This window comes from Microtus oregoni, unplaced genomic scaffold (assembly GCF_018167655.1).
Source record: "Microtus oregoni isolate MIOR12 unplaced genomic scaffold, Mior012 000007F_ref0000211, whole genome shotgun sequence".
In the NCBI taxonomy this organism is placed as follows: Eukaryota; Metazoa; Chordata; class Mammalia; order Rodentia; family Cricetidae; genus Microtus; species Microtus oregoni.
This window is the reverse complement of record NW_024543066.1, coordinates 27,023,873-27,046,002: the sequence shown is the minus strand read 5'-3', so window position 1 is coordinate 27,046,002 and position 22,130 is coordinate 27,023,873. Positions and strand designations below refer to the sequence as shown.

General features: G+C 37.3%; 1 protein-coding gene across 7 annotated transcripts in view; it reads right to left on the bottom strand.

Annotated features, from left to right (window-relative positions):
- Phf3 (PHD finger protein 3) overlaps positions 1–22,130 on the bottom strand; it is a 72,909-nt gene that overhangs the window by 32,418 nt on the left and 18,361 nt on the right. For 2 of the 7 annotated variants that reach the window (XM_041655322.1, XM_041655323.1), the window contains 2 exons: positions 9,258–9,419; positions 1,667–3,389 (listed from right to left, as the gene is read on the bottom strand). The exons of 1 other annotated variant lie outside the window; for it this stretch is intronic. In XM_041655322.1, the coding sequence (XP_041511256.1) occupies positions 1,667–3,389; positions 9,258–9,419 (1,885 nt within the window). Of the gene's footprint in view, positions 1–1,666; positions 3,390–9,257; positions 9,420–10,254; positions 10,298–11,693; positions 11,706–22,130 lie in introns of those variants that run through there. 4 more of the 7 variants (XM_041655325.1, XM_041655324.1, XM_041655326.1 and 1 more) reach the window with 4 other exon arrangements.

Genomic DNA, 22,130 nt, shown 5'->3' with positions numbered 1-22,130 from the left:
ATTTTATAAGGCAGGTTCAAAAATTACGCTAAAAAAAAGTATAAGCAGAATATGTAACCTTACCTTCACAAAATTAACTGCTGATGCTATGAAGTGACAGCCACCACTAAACTAAAGAGCTTCGGTAGATTCCTGAAGACTAGGCCATTAGACAAAATTTATCTATTAAAAAGCAACTGTAGCATACTGCACTTGGGTTCTAACTCTTATGCCAAAGTTGTTGCTAAGTTTTCTAACCCATGACTCGTAAACATATCAGTGCCATGAATTTTGGAACATACTAAGACAAAGGGCTGGCTTTTATTAAAAGGACAAGAAAAAGCACAATTTAATCCTTAAGTCTCTGAGATCTGAAGAGTAAGTTTCCTTTAGAAGATGTAAATGTATCATGAACATAAAAGCCATTAGAAGTATGTAACTGGGATAAAGGTAGCATTATATTCAAACACTAGAAAAACAAGAAAATACTTTTACTTTTAAAAAAGTACTTCCTGACATTAAAATAGGATATGAACAATTTTAGTACATAAAAGCTGAGTCAAGAGGACCACCCCAAGATCAAGGACAGCACATGTTACATACTGAGCTTCAAAACAGGCTCTGCTACAGGCTCTGTCTCAAAACGAACAAAAAAAAAATTAAAGCAACTAACTCTCTGGCATAAAATCTGGTTTAACAACCCTAAAACTTCCCCTTTCCTCTCCAATTGAAATTATGTACACAACATCAATTACTGACTGCCTCTCTCTAAACTCAGTGTCTTTCTTATGTGAACTGACAAGAGTAGAAAGGTAACTGTCATTTTACTTGTCCACGTTTTATTTTCTCTTTAATGTATAATTGTTGACAGAAGTCCCAACAGCAACGTGAACACTTGCTCAGCACCATCTAGAGTAGCAACTATAGTAGAAACTTCATTCCTTCTTTGTACTTTCTCAAAGAAAGTAAATAAAGAAACACTGAGGATGGGGCATTGTCATTCGCTACTAGAAATGGAGTCCAAAACAACCCTATGATAATAGTAGTGGTAAAGTCAACTCTAAAATTTTCAAAGATTACAACTCACAAATTCTTTAAACTACTAAAACTTTCCAAAAACATTTTCAGTCTATTCCATAACAGATACAGAATTCATCTAGGTGATCTAACGGTTGCCTTTTTGCTACTGACTTTAGTTCCCAGCTCAAATCTGTTGGTTTGAAATGGTAGTGGTTGGGTTTAAAGTGCATCATTCAAAAAAACAACAGCTTCAAAGAAAACTAGCAATTCCATTATGACCTTCACACTTTATTACTAGTTCTTCTGCAGTCAAATAATGTGACAGATAACCTCCAGTCCTGAGGCAGTATGACAATTCTGATTAGCATAAGGGTTTTGAATTTTATCAGATGCAATGACATTAAATCGTAACTGGTTACAATGATAAAACATGTACATGCACATCAGCTATTGGTCAGACTAAGCTTTTAAAAAATATCCTATGATGATCTGATTGTAAATTCAGTGGCTCCAGGTTCCTATCATTTATCCAGGATTGGTATGGGGCTTTTAGAAGTCTTGTATATCAAATTTCTTTTCATATTAGAAAGTTCTCAACCGATCTCAATCCTCATCCTACAAGCTTCTCAGTGTACACACCCATACACATATACACACGCACACACACCTGTTGCCATGTGGTTTTTTACAAAACCCACATTGCTTGCTGGGAGTCCACATATATTTGCTTTCAACTGAGGAGTTTTGATCTGACCCTTCTTTTTTTACAGTAGCTATGTTGTCTGGAATGAACAAAGGAGGCTCATCCAGAGAAAAACTTCGACTGCTTCTCCTTTGGCGAGGCTGTAGATTTTTCTCTGGTTTTTTAAGTTTCAGTTTATCCTCCTCCTTAAGATGCTCACTGCCTGGATGCTCATGCTCATCCTTCACATGGCTAGTGACTTTCCCTGGTGCCTGTGGTTGAGGCCTATGGCTCTGTTTCTGGCTGGAATGCAGCAAGTGTCCAGTTTGTGCAGGGTGATGAGGCTCCTTAGAGCAGCCAGAGTGACCATGAAGCTTATCACTAAGAGAATGAGTTAAAGGTTTGGAAACCTGCATTACATTTTGTTCCTGTGAGGTTTTTTTCAATACAGAATGAGACTGGCTTTTCATAGATTTAACCCCAGAATTACAACTCAGACTCTTCGACTCCTTATCAAGTTGTCCTTTCCTCACTTTGGCCGGCCTCTGAAAATCATGCTGGGGCTCTGGTTCGTCAGCATTTCGCTTCACACTCTTGACATTAGATTTAGTTTTGCTATGAACTACTTCATGCTTCACTGCAGCAGTTTTTCTTGGAGTCTCTGTGGTCATACTTTGTTTAGAATGAGTTGTAGATTTTAAGTGCTTAGATTTTACATTTTTGGGTTCTAAACCGCTTATATCATCCTGAAGATCTGTTGTTTCATGAGAATCTATTTTAACACTTTGAGTAATATTCAACTGCTTTGAATTTTGGTCAGGAACATCACAAACAGTGTTTTCCAAAGTACTAGTTTCTGGTTCAAATGCACAAGTATCAACCTCCTCCAAATTTGATTTATTAAACTCTGTACTCTGCAATTGAACATCACTAGATCCTATGTCCTCACAATATCCCGATGTTTCCATTTGACTTCTTGGAAGACAGTCTTCAGCTTTATCAACAATACCTACGGTATTCTTCAATTCCAAATTACATTCAGCCAGTTCATTCTTTTCTGTCTTATTTTTATCTGTACAGACAGAGTCACTAGACACATCAGAAGATACAGGTTCCTCCGTTATCTGGTCATCTTCACAGGGTAGCTTTATCTCCTCTAATTCTTGTTCAAGTTTTCCCATTGTGCCCCTATCTTCAATAGTGTCATCCATTTCACCTGAAACAAGATCATTCTGTTCATCTTCCTTATTTGAAAACTTAAACAATGGGCTACGACCACTCTTAGGTTTACATTCTATCAGAACTTCATTTTTCTTTTCTTCTATACTATCACAAGTCTCTGAAAGAAGTGGACAATTTAACTCATGAGATGGCACATTTACTTCCCCCTGGTTATCACACGTACGCTTGGGATCCAATTCAGCTTCATCCTTCATTTCAACACAAGGCGACACTGAAGAATCAACAGAAGATGCTGAGACTTCTGGCACCACATTGACTGGCTCAGCATGCCGGCTACTCCTTCTATTCTCCTTGGGATATTCAGATTTCAGAGATGTGTGAAGTTCTTCTTTACTGTGACTTCTCTCTGACGGTCTCACCCCTACTTTAGGGGTAGATACAGTCTTCCCAGATGGCTTTTTTGTGCTTAGAGGCGCTGTATTTGAACGCTTGGCAATAGTGCTTTGTCGCAAACTTCTTACTTGTTCTATCATAAGAGAAAAAAATAAAATAAAAATAAAATAAAAACTTAGCTATTTGCTGTGTGCTTTTATTTCAGTAGAGATTAGAATATATTGTTTCTTCATTCTGAACTATGAAACTTACCTTATCAAAATAGCAAAAATTTACTGATAGCTACTCATGATGATCACATATACATTAATATATATAATTTAATATTAACTACATTCATCAGAATCTCTTGAATTCTGGCAGAAGAAATAGAAATGCAAACTTCAGACATCTAATTTGAAATTATCTTTTCTATACAAAGTAAAAGATGGAAATCAAAGTAACCAAAATGAGAATCTATTACCACTAATAACTGCTTAAAGACAGATTACCTCATATTCCTAAATAGCAAATATTTCTAATTATATAAAACCAAGTTATGTCCAGTTGCCATTATAAGCCCAAATACCAATAAAGCCTTAAATGCAAATGGAACCAGGTGTCCTAAACAGTATCTGTTGTTTCAAGAAATAACTGCTAAAGACTTCCAATTTCCATTTCAATATATTTTCCTTTTACTTTAAAGCTATTTTTTAAGTGAGACTAGTCTCCTATAGCCTAAGGCTAGCCTTAAACTCCAAGATGATCCTTGAAGTAGATCCTCTTGCCTTCACTTTTACAAGCTGAGACTTAATAGGCTGTTAGCACAACTAAAACCCAGGTTTCTGCATGCTAGGTAGGTAAGCACTCTAAAACAAAGTTACCTACAAACATCTCCAGTCCCTACACTATTCCTAAAGAAGAAATTAAAGTTTATACCAGTGTACCATATACTGACTGCTGCTAAATGAATCAGTAACTTAATCTGAGAAAAATGTATAATAAGGAAAATATTTTTTAAAAAAGTAAAAAAACTTCCTTAACAGTGCTCCTAGTGGAATCTATTAAATTTGATTTTCCCCCTTTCCTCTGAGTCTGATACAAATCTTATAGAGAAAGGAAAAACACACAGTAAAAAGAACTGGGGGAAAAAAAAAACACAAAAAACAAAACTTTAAAAATTCACTAAACAAAAAAGCAATTTGTAAATTAAAATTCAAAATAGAAGCATGAAACTATACTTATCTTGTTCCTCTAAATCAAATTCACATGAACACATCAATTTCTTTTAAAGTTCCCCATTCAAAATAAAATCCTACTATGCTACTGCTTTGAATTTTTCCCCCAACTTGTCACTTATTGTCAGAGGATGAAACTACTAAAAAATGTCCTTCCACCCGCAGCAATCCCAGGTGATACTGCAGGCCCTGGTGTAACACAACAGCAGTCTCACTCTTCAGTGTCCCATTGAAAAATAAACTATACACAGTCATCCAGTCTTTGGGACCCTTTCTATTCTCTCCAGGCCTCACATTATCTGGACATTCGGGACACACTCTACAACTTAAAAATTATGGGCTGTGGAGATAGCTCAGTCAAAAAAGTACTTGTTATGCATGCATAAGGACTTGAGTTTAGATTCTCAACCTCTTTTATATAAGATGAGCAAGGAAGTCTGTAATTCCAGTGCTGGAGGTAAGACAGGCTGTTGAGACTAGACCCCTTGGACTCACTGACCAACCAACCTAGTTCAATCAAGGAGTTTCAAGTTCACTGAGAGATTCTGACTCAAAACAGAAGGTAGAAGACGATGGAGAAAGACAACTGGCCTTCATATTCACACAACTGGTGAATACATACACCCACAAATAAGCACATACAACACAAAAAGATAAAATCAGAATTAAAACACTAATTAATGTATTATGAACTGTTCATTATATGCTCAGTTATTTTTAAAATAACTCCCTAAATTTTATTTCTGTATCAGAAGACATTTAAGTTCTGAACGCTATACATCCATGAAATGGAACCATTGAAAAACAGTAAGTTAAAAAAAAAAAAACCTTTTGGCTTTGAAGTGGTTGCAAAAAAAAGAAGAGCAGCAGTTGACTCAGAAGGTATCCGAATGAAATATTATTTTCTAAAAGCAAACTTATCTATTAAGTGAAGGATAAAGCTACTTTTGCTTCTCTAAACTGCCTTTTTTGACTTTCTATTATTATATTATACACACAAACACACATGTATCTCAAAGAAATTATAATAACAACCTTTATTTCCTTAGCTACAATAAAGAATCTTTTTGAAAAGATATGAATCTACAGAAAATGAACAACAAGAGGAAACAATGACAAATTTTATAATTCAAACAAGAGACAATTAAGACATAATATCCCTTAACCTGGGCTCATAGGAACTCAAAGACTTAACCAACAAACAAGGAGCCTGCATGGGACTGACGTAGGCCCTTTACATATATGTGACAATTGTGCAGCTTGGTCTTCTTATGGAACTCCTAACAACGGGAGCTGGGCTATCCCTAATGCTTTGGCTAGCTTTGGAGAACCTACTCCTCATACTAGGTTGCCTTGCCCAGCCTCAGTACAAGGGAAGTGCATATAGTCTTACCACAACTTGATAGACCATGCTTTGTTGATACCCATGGGAGGCCTGCCTCTTCCTGAATAGAAGAGTGGATGGGGGGGGGGGGTAGTAGAGGGGAGGTAAAGAGAGGGAAGGAGAGGAAAGAAGGGAAACTGTGGCCAGACTGTAAAATAAATGAAGAAGAAGAAGGAGGAGGAGGAGGAGGAGGAGGAGGAGGAGGAGGAGGAGGAGGAGGAGAAAGAAGAAGAAGAAGAAGAAGAAGAAGAAGAAGAAGAAGAGGAGGAGGAGGAGTATCCTTGAAACAAACACTAATAAACTGGCAAGTTTAGCAAATTCACCAACATCGTGCCCAAAACTGATGGCTTATCCCCTAGAGTAAGAAAGGGTTTTTCTAGACTAGTCATGTCACAGTTAAGGAGTATAAATACGAGACACTGATGATAGTTGTGAGACAAAGAGAATTTACATATACTGAAAGTTTTGAGATATTCCCATCAGCTGTCTTCACAGGGTACCAAAATATGCCAATATACTAGAGAAATAACCTGAATTCTGTTGAGAGGTTTCTCAAAGAACATAATACATAAATACAGCCCACACACTTACAAGCTCCCAGTGTTTGTTCACTGAAGCAGGAGCAAGAGTCAAGAGTCAAACATCGTTAGAAATATGGGATTGTACAAGTATTGCTCCTCTGTTCTAGCATTCCCAATCTCCTTCCACACCTCTTTGAAACACTGACTTCTGACTTAGTGACCCCTACCACTTTCCCTCACTGTGTCGCTGTGATAGCAGGCACTTGCTCTACTTCTGAAACAAGTACAGCGACAAAATGACTTCGGTCCTTTCAGCTAGCAGTCCTACTCACTAACCCCAAAAAACTCCACGTAATGCTGTGAATCTTGCTGGCAGAAGCCAGTGTCGAGCCCTGTGATGTACAAAATCTCTGTATATTTGAAGTTTGCTTAGCTCTTTGACTTGCAATTCCTAAATAAAACATATTTACAAAATGAGGGAAGGAAGGTTTCTAAATGAAAAAGACTAAAACTCCTTTTATCTTTTAAAGCAAAATGGAGAAAACAAACTATTAAAGGAAATGAGACACTTTAAAACATTTTGATTATGTTCCTAAAGACAAAAGGTATGAGCACTTAAAGACAAAAGTTATTAATATACACTAAAAAAAAGAAGAATGCATCCCTACCATCAAAGCCATTCCCCAAACAAAACAAAGACATATTAAACATGAGGACAGAAAAGTCAGAGGAAAATAAAACAATTTCAAAAGATTAAGTAAAAAAGATAAGATAGGAAAATGTAAGGAAAGAAAATAAAAGGTCAGCATCTTTTATCAGATATACATTCCAGAATGCAAGAGTTGACAAATGAAAATGAGTAAAGGATATTTAGAAAAACCCCCAGGACTGAACAACAGTTTCCAGACTCTGAAACTAATCAGTGTTAGGTAACTTTAATAAACAAAACATACCAAACACCAAGATTTCATGTTATGAAATTTTTTAAAATATAGTAGGAAAGAGATTCTACAAGATTCCCACATATAGCAATGCAACACACATATCGAAACACAAACAAAACAGAGAAAAATATCTTAATAAGTGAATGGAATCACTTTCAAATCACTTCCTTTGGTAATTTGTCCTTGCTAACATAAATTATTCCCCACCCATGCCCATGAAAGCAACCCGAATTAAATGCTGTGGATACAAAAATAGAGACATTAAAGTAGGAAAAAAGACTAGGCAAGAAGACAAGAAGTATTTCCAGCAGCAGAAAGGACTAAGATGATGATGATAGTGGGGGAGAGGTGACTGACTAATGTGTAACATATATATGTGCATTTGTGAAATTGTGAAAAAATATTTTTTAAGTATACATACATAGTTTAAATAAAAGTTTCCCTCCCAGAACCAAAGACAATCTAACAAAACCCCTAACACAAGATCTGAAAATCCCTTTTTTGAGTTGTTAGGGTTATCCGGGAGACTCCCAGAACATTATAGCCTACTGTTACTACTTTGGGTTACCACCCAGAGGAAGGTAGGTCCCTATTGCTGAAGGTGTACCATGCACTTGAGACACAGGGTCCAGAGGCCCCTGAGCTAGAACTGGCCTGAACGCCTCCTCCCTGAGGAACAGCTTTCATGATAGCAGATGGTGCTGTGCAAGCTTCTGAAGGAGGGAACAAGGAACCAATAGTACTACCCGGTTATGACAGCTATGAGCCACATCAACAACCAGCATAGCACATAACCTTAAGGATGCAGTACTGGCACACACAACTTGGTAGTAAAAAACAGCTCTCTAATTGGACTTAAGACTCAGTTAACAAGAAGGTAATTATGTCTGGTACTAAAAACTCAGGGCTAGTTAGTGAAGCCAAGGATCTTGCAGTAGAACCTACAACCACCACTTTACAAAAAAACAGCATCATCCCTAATTACGTTCTAAGTATGTGACTTCATATCCACAGATAAGTGTGGCACTCACACCTCAAGTAACCTTCTCTTTGTAACAGATGAGGACTACTACAGAACACTACAACCAAACAAAACACAGTCGTGGAGCCCAGTCCCGATGGTTACACTTACAAAAGAACTATGTCACTTAAGGCTCAGGAATCATTGCAGAAGAGGGGGAGGAAAAACTCTAAGAGTCCAAAGATCTGGGAGTTTGTTCTAAGATTGCAATCCTAGTAATATCAGAAGCTACAACCATAAAATCTCATGAATATGACTGACTAAAGATGAGCTGAACAAGGGCAGCAACAACAGACATGCTAATATACACAGGGGCAAGTGCAAGAGGCCTCAACCTCAACAAACAACTATGAACAAGTGAAAATGCTGAAAATGAGAGAAATAGTCTTCCCCAGGTAAGAGCTCAACAACTGCTTATCCAATACCAAATGGTCAGCCCTGAAATACTATACAGACTGAGCATGAGGTATTTGTATATTTAGGAACACACACATATATATCAATCAATGAAAAAGATGCCATGAATTTGAAAGAGATCAAGGAGGGCTATATGGGAGTTTGGATAGAGAAATGGGAAGGGAGAAATACTATTAAAATCTCAAAAACAATAATTTAAAAACACACCACAAAATACATTTTGAAAAACAATCTTTCAAGCCAAACATGACTAGAATACTTCTATAATTTTAGTCTTGGAAAATGGAGTTAACAAGATAGGAAGTTCAGAGCAAGCCTTAGCTTCCTTCACAGGGTGTCCGAAATCAGCCTGGGCTGTTAAGAGACCATATTGATCAGCTGGTTGGTAGGTAGACAGGTAGGTGGATGGATAAATAAATAATCTGTTTAGCAAGTGTGTAACCTAACACATGTTTTATGCATCTGACTTTCTAGCTTAACCTCTTGGGGAGGATTACCTTGTGCCATTAAACGAGGTGATTTTCTTGGTGATCTCACTGAATTGTCTTCTACTCTGTCCCTCAAATTCCTGTTAGGTAAAATCAATTCTTCTTCATCAATGGTATCATTACCACTTTCTTTAACAACTCCTTCATCCATAATATCGTCAAGACCAACAACTAGAAAGAGACAAAAACAAAAATTAATTTTAAAAATATTGGGTGTGTTATAAATTTAAAATCAGTACAATGGGGAAAATCAAAGTATTTTAATCTGATACTGAATAGTCATAAAAATCTAAGTCTATTGATAATCTATGTGATACTGTTACTAGCAAGCACCCACATCAATTCCATTTGACAAGTGTCTACCTGTGAGGTAATACTCAGAGAATTAGCAATAACCTTTTCCAATTTGAGCTCAACTACTGCTCTATTATCATCTGCTTGCCCTTTGAGACTCTCATAGGCAACTATACCTGGAATACTCAATTATCTCAATTCTACTTAGGTAGTAAAAAAGTGTTCTATCTTGAGACGTTATGCTGCATAAGTGAGAATGATACAGGTAACTTATGGATGGTTAAGTATTAAGGAAGGAAGAGTAGACAGAAAAAGAAAATGAAAGCTGTACTCCCTTTCCAATGGAGAGGAAAGCAGTGGGTATTTGTAGTTCAACAATTAAATTACTTTCCCCTAACCAGTAAGACAAAGTCATTTACTCAGGAGAGGATGGAAAAGGTCTGGGGTCACTAAAGAAAATATTAACAGTATTCACATTGTTACTAAGTTTATTTCTGTACAGAACAAATGCCACCTTAACAAGTCAATGTGTATAAATAATCTTAAAACCACACTTGCTGAAATCTTGTACAAAGAATGTTTCTATTTTCATTAAATGGTTTGGATGTAAATTCCTGGCAAAATATGCACATGAAATGTGACTACGGCATTTAACCTGTCTACTAGTTTCCTCTATCTCTGAAAGGAGAGTAACAGTACCTGTCCTACCTACCTCACAGGGTTGTTGTGAGGATCAAGTGGGATGATGTATGAAAACTCACTCTGTAAACTTTAGAGTACTATACAAATGTTAGTTATTATCTTCATCCTAGGGGTTAGAAGGAACCTCAAGAGGTTATCTAGTCCTCATCTTTGTATCCAAGTAGAAGAACTTCATTTAAAAGAGCTCAACAAGATAGTGGTCTATCCTAAAATTTAAAGAGAACAAAATTCTTAATAAATATACTTTCAAAAAACACAATCCTTTTGAAGAGCAATTCAGCAATGAATAGATTCACAAAACTGCTTCAACCCTTTCCCCAAAAACCACAAAAGAAAAAAGAGGAAAAGAATGAATTGAGAAGAAAATGTTGGCCAGAAAACATCTAATCTTTGTTCAAGAAGTCTTATAGACGAAATGCATAACCATACACGTTTAGACAGGGAAAAAAGACTGACAAGATACAGATGAAAATATAACAATGGTAGTATTAATTCTTCTCTATAAAAGGTAAGGCTTTACCTTTAATCTAATCCAATTATCTTAATACAAAGCATGCATTACAGAATGTAACACAGATTGCTAGTATCAATTATCTCTAACAGTTAAGGTGGATAAGGAATAGTTGATAGTCTATACTTTCTGTCAGCAAATGTCTACAGTAAGCACATGCCTTATATTGCAATCAAGAGGGAAAAAAAAAGGGAGGGGAACAATCTGGAAAAGTAAAACTGTCCATAAGAATAGAAAAAGGCTAATAATGGTTGGGGAGATTTAGTAACTCAAATCCAAAGGCTAATTAATGAGTTTTACATATTGTGAATGCGTATGTAAATACCATAGCATAAAAGTGTGTGGGTCAGAAGACAACTTACAGCAATTCATTCTCTCAACCCACAATTTAAGTGCCTGGGATTTTAAACTGAGGTCTTTGGGCTTGGCAGCAAGAACCCCTATTTGCCATTTCTCACTGGCCTTAATCTGCAGTTTTTTGAGACAGGTTGCTTATAATCCTTTTGAAAAGCCATTAACAGTACCTCCCTTGCTACATTTGTCTCCTTACCTACTTACTATACTAATGCTAATTTGACTCAGCAAGTCTTTGAGCTAGAGTTAAATGTGATGATGAAACTGAATGGGGATACAAAGGTAAGTATATTTATCAGCATTACTTATATCCCTATTTATATTTAGGAACATAATAGTAAGAAAAATCTAATTTACTATGAAGGAGTTAATTTAATGTATGTTATGTACCATTTGATAAAGCCAAATTGGCATGTTCATACATATCTCACTGAGAGAGACTCCTGTCTCAAAAACAAGATTAATGGCTCCTGAAGGATAACAATGAGGGTGATCTTGGGCCCCTACACACATAAACAAGCATACTTGACAGCTGAATCACAAAGGTTTTTAATTTTTTTAAATTAGGGAATCAAGTGACATACCACAAGGTAAGTATAAATAGAAGAACTTGTTTAAAATGTGAAGCATAAAAACAAACAAATAATCTGGAAAAATAATAAGATCTGAGTGAGACATATGAACCAGACAACAAGTAAAAAAATATTCCAGAAAAGCAGGTCAATTAAATTAAATGTCATTGACAGATGAAAGAAAAGATAAATGATAGCTATTAGTGTGACCTTAAGGAGTGGTAATAGTGATCTAGACTCAAAGGAGAAATATTTTGATAAAAGGGACAGAAAAGTGAAATATAGATGTTGAAACAAAAATAAATTCAAAATAACATGTATTGACAATGAAATTCAATAGTAAAGGCCCAACAATTCAATTCTTCCAAGTAGAGAAAGGGAAAAGAAAAGACAGGTATATTCTATATCATATAACTGCAAATCATATTTATGGAAAATATGGAAAAATCTAATTTCAAAATACCATCTTAAAACAAATTTCATGAAATGAATATCTAAATGTAAAACATCACAAGAAAAGCTAACAATGAACCAAAGGGCATTTTTTAGCTTACTAAACATTATGAAACTGAGAAATATATAAAAATACACATTGAAATTTTTCATTTCAGTTGGTACCTCCCCCATGTTTCTAAAAACATGCATGCAAGAGACACATGTATTCACGGGTCAATTCTAGGATGCCTAATGATGGGATAAACACTCTTAATTGGCAGTCTTTTAGAGAGGGATTTGGGAATACTTAAAAGCTCCTTCATTTTATTTTTATTATTCAGGCTTTTTTTTTTTGTTTTGTTTTGTTTTGTTTTTGGTTTTTCGAGACAGGGTTTCTCTGTGGCTTTGGAGCCTATCCTGGAACTAGCTCTGTAGACCAGGCTGGTCTCGAACTCACAGAGATCTGCCTGCCTCTGCCTCCCGAGTGCTGGGATTAAAGGCATGCGCCACCATCGCCAGGCTCAGGCTTTTCTTTTCTGCTAAGACAGATCATGTGGAGATCAATGTCCTAATTCATTTGAACAGCCTCCCTGTTATAATGCTAACTCACAAGTAAAAAGTTGTAAATTATTATAAAATTATAACAACTCTAGGCATGACAAAATTATTAATTTACAGCAAATTACCTTAAATGAATGAGTTAACCAACCACCTCTTTTCATATGCTTTTGTTACAATGTACTTTACTTGGCCATGATCTTCAAAAAGCTGGCCACTACATGTCTCCCTGAATACTGCTACTATTTGTTGTGTATGCACACCTGTGCCCAGAGGCCAGAAAAAAAGGTCAGCAGTTTTATCTTCCTTATGCTTTTTTACATTATTATGGAGCCAGTGTTTCTCATTGAAGATGGAGATAGCCAAAACAACCAGTTTCTCTACAATGGCAGGACTGCAAGCCCTGGGGATCCTTTTTTCTCTGTCTTCTCAGAACTTGGGTTATTGGTGCACATCATTACAGCCAGCTTTTTTAAAAGTTTGCCCTATCTATCAATCTACCTACCTAACTACCTATCATCTATTGATCTATCATCCATCCATCTATCAATCTACTTATCATCCATCTATCATTTACCTACCTACCTACCTACCTACCTACCTACCTACCTGTTTGTGTACTAGAGGTGATGACCATGTGTATTGCCTGGCCCACATATGGAGATCTAAAGACAATTTGCAGTGACCTATTCTCTCTTCTTAATAATGTGGCTTTCAGGGATCAAACACAAGCAATCAGCATTGGTATCAAGCATCTTTAAGCTCTGAGCTTCCTCACCAGCCCAACCCAGCTTTTTATGTAAATTCTGTGCCTCTGCTATGCTTGCCACTACCCTAACATGATCTATCCTTATTGCCCTGGAACTCAATAAACTCTTCCTTCTGTAAATTGCTTAGGTCATGGTGCTTTACCATAGAGACAGAAAAATAACAGGATCAAAAATACTGAGTCAGTCAGGTTTTCATGCTTGCAGGGCACACTACCAAATGACACACTTCCACAGCCTCCAAACATTCTTTTTAATAGAACACACTCAAATAATCTGTCTTTCACTATGTAAGAAAAAAACTAGACTTTTGCAGGTAGACTAGGGGGCAAGTAGGGTTGGGAACAGGAGAGATCAAGTAGAGAGGGAGAAACAACTGGAATGGGGGTAGGCATTTCAGGGATGAAGTTGAAACCCAGTACAATGGAAACTCCATGAAATCTACAAAAGTAACCCTAGCAAAGACTCCTTGTAATGGAGGACACAGAGCCGAACCAGCCATCTAAGGTAAGGCATCAAGTGGAGGGATTGGGACACCAAACCAGCCACAAAAACTTTTGACTTAGTTTGTCCTGCCTGCAGTGTCCTGGGATTGGAGCCTAGCAGAATTATCAGAGACCAGAGAAACTTCATCCACAACTGATGGGAGCAGACACAGAGTCCCACAGTCAAATATTAGGCAGAGTGTGGGGAGTCCTACAGAGAAGGAAGAGGAGGGATCGGAGGAACCAAAGGGGTGAGAGAGCACCATATAAACATGGTCCACAGATCAACTAACTGACTGGGAACCATAGGGACTTGCAAAGATCAGGGAGCCCATTGGGTTCTGACCTAGGTCCTCTACGTGTATGTCTGTTATTGCTGAGTAATTTGGAGTCCTTATAGGATTCCGAACAATGGAAGCTAGAGCTGTTTCTGATTCTTCCACTTACTGTTTTCTTCCTATTGGGTTGCCTCATCCAAACATGATATTATGGGGAATGTCTGATCTTATTATAGCTTGTTATGCTGTTTGGCTACGAGGCCTGCTCCTTTCTGAAGGAACTGCAGTCATGATGTAACATATGAGTGAATGAAAAAGAAAGAGAGGAACGGAGGGAAGGAGAGAGGGAGAGAGGGCTGGGGGAGGAAGGAAGCAAGCAAGCAAGGCAGGAAAAACTCTATTATCTTACAATTATACTTAGAAGCTACATGAGGGCAGAACTTGCACCAAGTAGCGCTGCACCCTCCAGCACTTTAAACAGCACAACACTTGACAGATATACAGCATTTTAAAAGTGAGCAAGTAGTACAGAATCAACTACTTATAAGTCAAAGTAAACCTTAATTCCTTACATAGACTTTCCAACCATGCAGTATACTGCTAATGCTTAGGATGTTCTTTAATAAGAATCAAGCTGCCATAAAATAGGAATAAGCTTTTAAATTTAAAGACTCAGCCTCTTATTGAAACATAAACTGTTTTTATTCATTGAATGTCTCATTTCAATGAGTCAGTTCCCAATTAGACTCTTCTGTAACTGCTGTAGCTTGGATCGTAGTTGGTTCCCTACTGTCCATGTGTCAGATGCTTGGTCTCCAGGAGGCTCTAAGGGGAGGCTGGAGAAATTGAAGAGGTGGAGCCTGGTGGAAGGTCTTCAGGTAAATTTGAGGGTGTTCTTGAAAGGTGTTTGGGGATGAAGGTCCCTTCCTCAGTCCACTCCCCCTGAAATGTGAACTAAGCTCTTTTGCTACAGCACACATTCTAAGGACGGCATGCTGCTTCCCACATCTGAAAGTAAAGGTGTCAACTGACTGGACTGAAACCTACAAAACTGTTAGCCCAAATAAACTTCCCTGTGCTATTTGGTTACCTAAGACATTTGCTATAGTGACAAAAAGTGGACTAACATACACTTTAACATAAATGAAAGAAAACAGAGACAAACAAGAAAGGCTTCTTCAAACTTCTAAAGGAAATGTATTCTTCCCCTAGAAAGTAAAAGCTACCACCACACCCCAAAAAGGAACTTTGGTGGTTGTACACATACAACTAAATAAAACATAAACTTCATGAGGATATTAATTTGTGCTTAAGCCTTCTGACAGAGTATCAATGTCTAAACAATTGCAGATATGCACTATTCAATCTTAAGGACTAATGGGCACAAAACATCACAGATTCCAATTATCTACGTCAAGAACTTACAACCTTCATGTTCAGCTAAAGTTAGTCAGCTTAATCAATAGAAATAAAAGAATTCTACTAAATAAATTACAGAAGTGTTGGATAGTCCTTTGCAGAATTCAGAGTTAGGATGCTAAAAGTTTAGAAACACAAATTAGAAGTCACAGACACAAGAAAAAAAGCCACTCTCTCTCTCAATAAAAAAAAAAAACAAAGACAATTAGTATTTTTTAGAACGCATGTCTAGAAACTAAATCCTCTTTAAAACTACAAAGGAAAAGATTAAAGACAGGAGTATAAAAAAGGACATTCTAACAGTATTTTTGATCCAGAGTCCTTGTGACAAAAGGGATAATAGTAGCACCCTCCCCATGGTGTCAGATATAAACTCTCAAACTGCTAATTAAATGCTAGTTTTGTCCCTTTCAGCAGTCTCAACAGGAATTGCATACTACCTTGTAGGTGATGAGTAAAATTTTAATTTCACTAAAGAATGCCAGCCAATAAATTAAAATAACCAATGGTTACAACTGACGCCAATAAGCACTGCCAAAGAATAAAACGCACTAAAGGAAAAAACCTAATGAGAAACAGAGTATTTCATGTTGGCAAAGTTATGGTTTTATGATGGCATGTCATCTTAAGTCCTAAGAAGAGATTTATCTCTTATTACCTTAACCTGGTAATCAAACTTAACATAAAGAGTTCCACAATCATTATATATTAACTACAAAGCCTAACACATGAAGAAGTCTTTTAAATATGTTTATCCTTAACTCTAATCAAGCTTTTAATTCTCACTTCCAACTTGGAGGAAATAAAGAACAGAACAAGCCAGGTGACCTAATCACCATGCACAAACACATAAATGTGTGTATAAACTTTTAAAAGTCTATGTCAAGTATTAAGCAAAATTTAGGGGGATAATATATGACGTCTGTATACATTGAAATCATACTGTAATATCAATTTTATAGAATCCCTTATATAGCACTTTTTAAAAGATGTGTTTTATTTTTAATTCTGTGTATGATTGTGTGTCTGTGTGTTTGTTCATGCAAATGTAGTGTCCTCAGAGGCAATGTAGCTTCAGATGCCCTGGAGCTGAAGTTACAGGCAGTTATGAGCTACTGCCTGACATGGGTGCTGGAATTGAACTCAGGTCCTTGTTGGAGAATATAATTTTAAGGTGTGTTACTTTTGTTTATGCTGTGGAACATTTGCTTAATGATGTAAAGATGTGTTGCTTTTGTTGATGCTGCAGTTGTTTAACTCTGTGAAGCTGTGATTCTTTGTTTAAAACACCTAATGGTAAAATAATGCACTGAACAGCCAGCAGCAAGGCAGGAGCAAGGAAAGGTGGGCCTGGCAAGCAGAGAGTATAAATAGAAGGTGAAATGAGGAAGAAGAGGAACAAGATGGAGCAAGGAGAGGACATCAGGGGCCAACCACCCAGCCAAGAGTGAAAGATATAATTAGAAAGAAAAGGAAATAGTTCAGAGGCAAAAGGTAGTTGGGACAATTTAAATTACGAAAACCTGGCAAGAAATAAGCCAATGACGGGTATTCATAACTAAAAATAAGCCTCCGTGTGTGATTTATTTAGGAGCTGGGTGGTGAGCCCCCCAAAAGACAAGAGTAAAACATGGCACAACAAGCCCTCTAAGAGCAAGTACTCTCTACTCCCCACACAGCAGCTTTAAAAGTAATCACAAGAAGCTACTTTTGTTCCCAGAAAGTATCTATAAGTAGATAATCAATGACCTAGAAGAAAAACTTGTACTCACCTAAAATATAAAACAAATTAGCTTTTCCAATATTCAATCAAGCTAACACTAGGACAACACTTCCTGTTGAGAGACACTGAGGATCAGAGCCTCCTAGAAGAGAGAAACTGACCCCTAAACATACATCTGCCTTCAGTGTTCTGCATTACAGCATTATTAATACACAGTTCTCTATATTTTAAAACTTTATGAACAGTAGACTATTTATAGTACTAGAATGGGAAATGACTATTAAGATATACCACATCAAGTGTCTGTATCAATTCACAGCAAAGGCTTTAAAACAGTTATTATACTTAAAGATGAGTTAAATATTTTTGTTTTACAAAGCAAGCTAAGTGTTTTAAAATGAGACAGTGTTGTAGGGAGGCCGCTTATTTGTTCCCGGATGCCCAGACTCGAAATAACCACACAGAAACTATGTATTTGCAAGATAGGTATTACAAACATAATGGCCTCTTCTATTATGAAAAAGTCTAAGTGGTAAGTGATACCAAAAAAATAAACACCCTTAGTCTGTCCCTTCCAAAAAAGTAACATTTTAGTAATGTGTAGCAAAAGGGGTATGATAGTGAATCCCTATACTCTCAACAACCTGGGAGGTAGAAGCAGAAGAATCAGGAATTCAAGATCATGAGACTACCTAATGAATTCAAGGCTGTCCTGGTTTACATGAAACCCTGAGCCAAAAAAAATGAAGTGAGAGTAACCAAGTAAGTCCCTTGACATGGACCTCTGTGCCCACCCATCACCACACCCTCACCCACACCCACACAAGAATGAAGCCTCAAATAAGCAAGCAGTAATGTGGACACCCATCTTCTTCAGGGTTCAACACTACAATAACCTGCTTTCTCCCCTTATGATAAAAAAAATGATGCTGGATGCTTACAATCCATTAAGGAAGTGAAAAATAAACAGAAAAGGTATAAAGTCTTAGATAAGTAAAGCAGGGTCAGCTCAGAAAATAAGCCAAGCATTCTAAATACCTTGGGTGACACAGAAGTGGGAAGAGGTATCAGTACATAGAGCACTAGTGAATGGCAGGCAAGCTTGAAGCTACTAGTGACTGCTCAGGATCACTCAGCTGATCTTTTCTGTATCTGGGTACATGTCACTCATAGAGACTGCACTACCCAATCCACCTTACTACAGATGCTGAGTACTACTATCTAGGCTGTGTCCTACAAGATTCACAATGTCAAATGCAGTTGTTTTCACACTAGGGTGAACCTAGCCCTATCTAAAACTGCAGTCAAATATTCTGAGACCACATAACCTAGGTTCTGAGTCAGAACCTAGGAAAGAGCAAAGGCTGGAAAACAGTGTTTCTGGAGTTAGCAGGAAGGCAGAGAATGTCTAAGCTTGTCAAGTGGATGGAAATCAGGTCATCAGTGAGACTTTCCTTCTTTAAAAATAGGACCTGCCCCTACCAAGACATTACAAAAACCAAGTAGGTACACATCAAGAAGAAAGAAAATGAGCCAAGACAAGGCCCTGAACCAAGAATCTCCCTCCAGGCCGCTGAGATGCCAGTCCCCACCTCAATCTTTAGTCAGAACTCTTTCCTGTTCAGTGTCCTTAAAAGGTAACACGGGAAAGCATTTAAAGGTTTTTATTATTCACTGTCCTTCCTAACATAAAGAAGTTAATTATGGTGTTTTTAGAACAAGATAAATTCAAGTTCAGAAAAACATCTCATGAATCCTTCACATAAAAAAAAAAAAAAAAAAAAAAACAACCCAAGGGCAGGAGAAACAGCTCAGCAGATAAAAACATTTCACACTGTCAAGCCTGACAACTGGAGTTCAATGCTCAGAAATCACATAAAGGCCAAACCAGAGAACTGACTCACAAATCTTCAACAACGACCTGTGCACCATGGTACACACATTCACATCATACAAACACTCACAGCCACAATGATAAAAATAAAATAAGAAAATCATAGACTGCCCACCGTTCTGCCTAAGAATACCTGTCACCCATATACATGAACACGTGTTCCAAATTCTCTTACTGTTCTTTCTGGGGGAGTAGTTTTATTTGGAGGAGGTGAGTTCTTCTTCTTCTTCTTCTTCTTCTTCTTCTTCTTCTTCTTCTTCGTTTTTTATTTTTATTTATTTTTTTTTTTGGTGGGGGAGGTTTCAAAACAGGGTTTCTCTGTAGTTTTGGAGCCTGTATTGGAACTAAGTCTTATAAACCAGGCTAGCCTCAAACTCAGAGATCTTGCTGCCTCTGCCTCCCAAGTGCTGGGATTAAAGACGTGTGCCACCACTGCCTGGCTTGTTTTCTTTTTACTCTGAAGCCCAGGGTGACATCTAATTTGCAACAATCCTCCTGCCTCAGCACAAGTGCGCTAATATAACAAGCACCAAATTCAGATAAACCTTTTTTATCTTTATTATTTTTATCTCATGGGGGGAGAGGCAAGTAAAGATCAAAGAAAAACTTGTGCAAGTTTTTTCTCTCCTACCACATGCGTTTGTTATGTGGATTAAACTCAGGTCATTAGGCTTGACCAGTTTACCTTTACCCATGAGCCATCTCACTGACCCCCCCCCCAAAATCTTGTAAATTCCACATTAAAATGTATAAATATAAAATTATATAAAATCACCAAACAATTAAATTAGAACATTCTCTCAAAGTAGTATATGCAAATATAATAAACTTACTTAAATTGAGAGTATGGGCTATAAAAATAAAATTTGGGGAGTTAGAGAGCTAGTTGAAGGGTTAACGTCAGCACTGCTCTCCCAAGTTCAAACCCTATCAAGTGTCTCACAAACACTGGTAACTCAAGCCCCAGAAGGATCTAACAACTATGACTTCTGCAGGCAGCTGCACCAACATGAAGATACACAAGCATATGAATAGTAGTGCACACATGTGTGCACATGCACACAAGAAACATAGCAGAAAAAAGAATGAGACGAAAGCCAGGTGCTGTGGTGCACACCTGTGACCTAGTATCTGGAAGGCAGATGCAGGAGGGCTGTGGGACCAGCAAGCATTTTTCCTACTAAAAAGAGTAAGGCTATCGAAATATAGTCATTTTACATAAAACAATTTCAGAATGTGTTAATAGTCTCCTTTAAACTAGTATCAGCTGCTGTCCATTCAACACAAGGGGCACTTTTCGCATTTTACTAATGGAGTTGGTATCTAATGTAGTTGTGCAACCACATGAAGAAAAATGTCTCATCCTGATTTCAAGAGGAGTTACAGAAAATTAGCTTTACCAGGAAAAGGGGGCCTACATCAATCAACACTCAGCAATCTCATCACCTTCGATAGCCTCAGACTTTAACAAATGTCTATGTAAAGGATTTCACAACAGTTTTCCTCTAAGCCACATTTAATAACTAGCATGATGCACTTACAGCTATGACTTCTGCAGGCAGATTACAAGTCTGTAGCAAAACATCAGAACTAGGAAACGGTAATATTTGAGAGAAATGGACAGTAAAGCACAGTATTCACACCAGAAACTTCAGCTGAGAAATCGTCTAAGAAGATTCTCCAACTAAACAAATGAAGATGAAATAGAGGGGAATCCAGGGAGAAAAATCAAGGCATAAAAGAACGCCAAAACCCAGCAGGTAGTGCCGTGGAGATAATGATAGCAGGACTCTGCAATGTTATCTTAACTGGAAAAATAATCACAGATAATCATTCAACGAAAGATGATCAAACACAGGAATTCACTCTCTAAGTTACCACTTTAAACTTGAGTTGTAAAACAAAAGTTATGACAAAATTGCATGTCTAATAAGAGTCCTCCCTTGGGCTGGAGAGATGGCTCAGTGGTTAAGAGCATTGCCTGCTCTTCCAAAGGTCCTGAGTTCAATTCCCAGCAACCACATGGTGGCTCACAACCATCTGTAAAAGAGGTCTGGCGCCCTCTTCTGGCCTTCAGGCATACAGACAGAATATTGTATACATAATAAATAAATGAAAAAAAAAAAGAGTCCTCCCCCATGGAACCCCTCCCCCCACCCCACACACAGGGCACATTACAAAGAATCCCAGATGGCTTCTTGGCCCTATCTTCTACAAAGAGAGCAGAGCAAACCTGTAAACAAACGTCCCTAACAACCCCCTTAAATTTTCACAATCTCATCCCCATGTACTTAACTGACAAAAGAAAACAAGAAAAACTTGTCTTGGCAACACTCAAACAGTATCATATAACTTATACCCAAGAAAAGTTATTTGAAAAATAACTTTAAGATGCATCTTGAGATTAGGCCTATAAGGAGATATATTGGAAAATATGTTTTTAAAAGTCTGTGTTCAAAATATAATAAAGCCTATGTTCCCTGAAAGTATATTGTTAAAGACTGCCACTTATTAAACATTAAAATAAAACTATGGACAGAAATTCTAGTTTAGTTTCTGAGATAATTTTCCCTGAGGCACCAGGCTCTGCTCCTTTACAGTGAAGGTTTCTGTGCTTTGGTTAGAAGCTGCAGAAGGCCAGATGCAGCACACCTGCTCCCTGCCTGGCCTCCTGGTCCCCCACCCTCTTCTTTCTCTGCTTTATTTTTCCAAGTCAAGATTACTAAATGAATCTTTAAAAAAAAAAAAAAAAAGTTAAAAGGGACGAAACTTTAAAAAAAAAAAGATTACTAAGTGCCTACTTCTTTACTACATATATGAGTAACAGAAATGTTAAGAAGTATAAAGGGGCTAGGATTTGATGGATTCATGGTTGCTGACAAGATACACA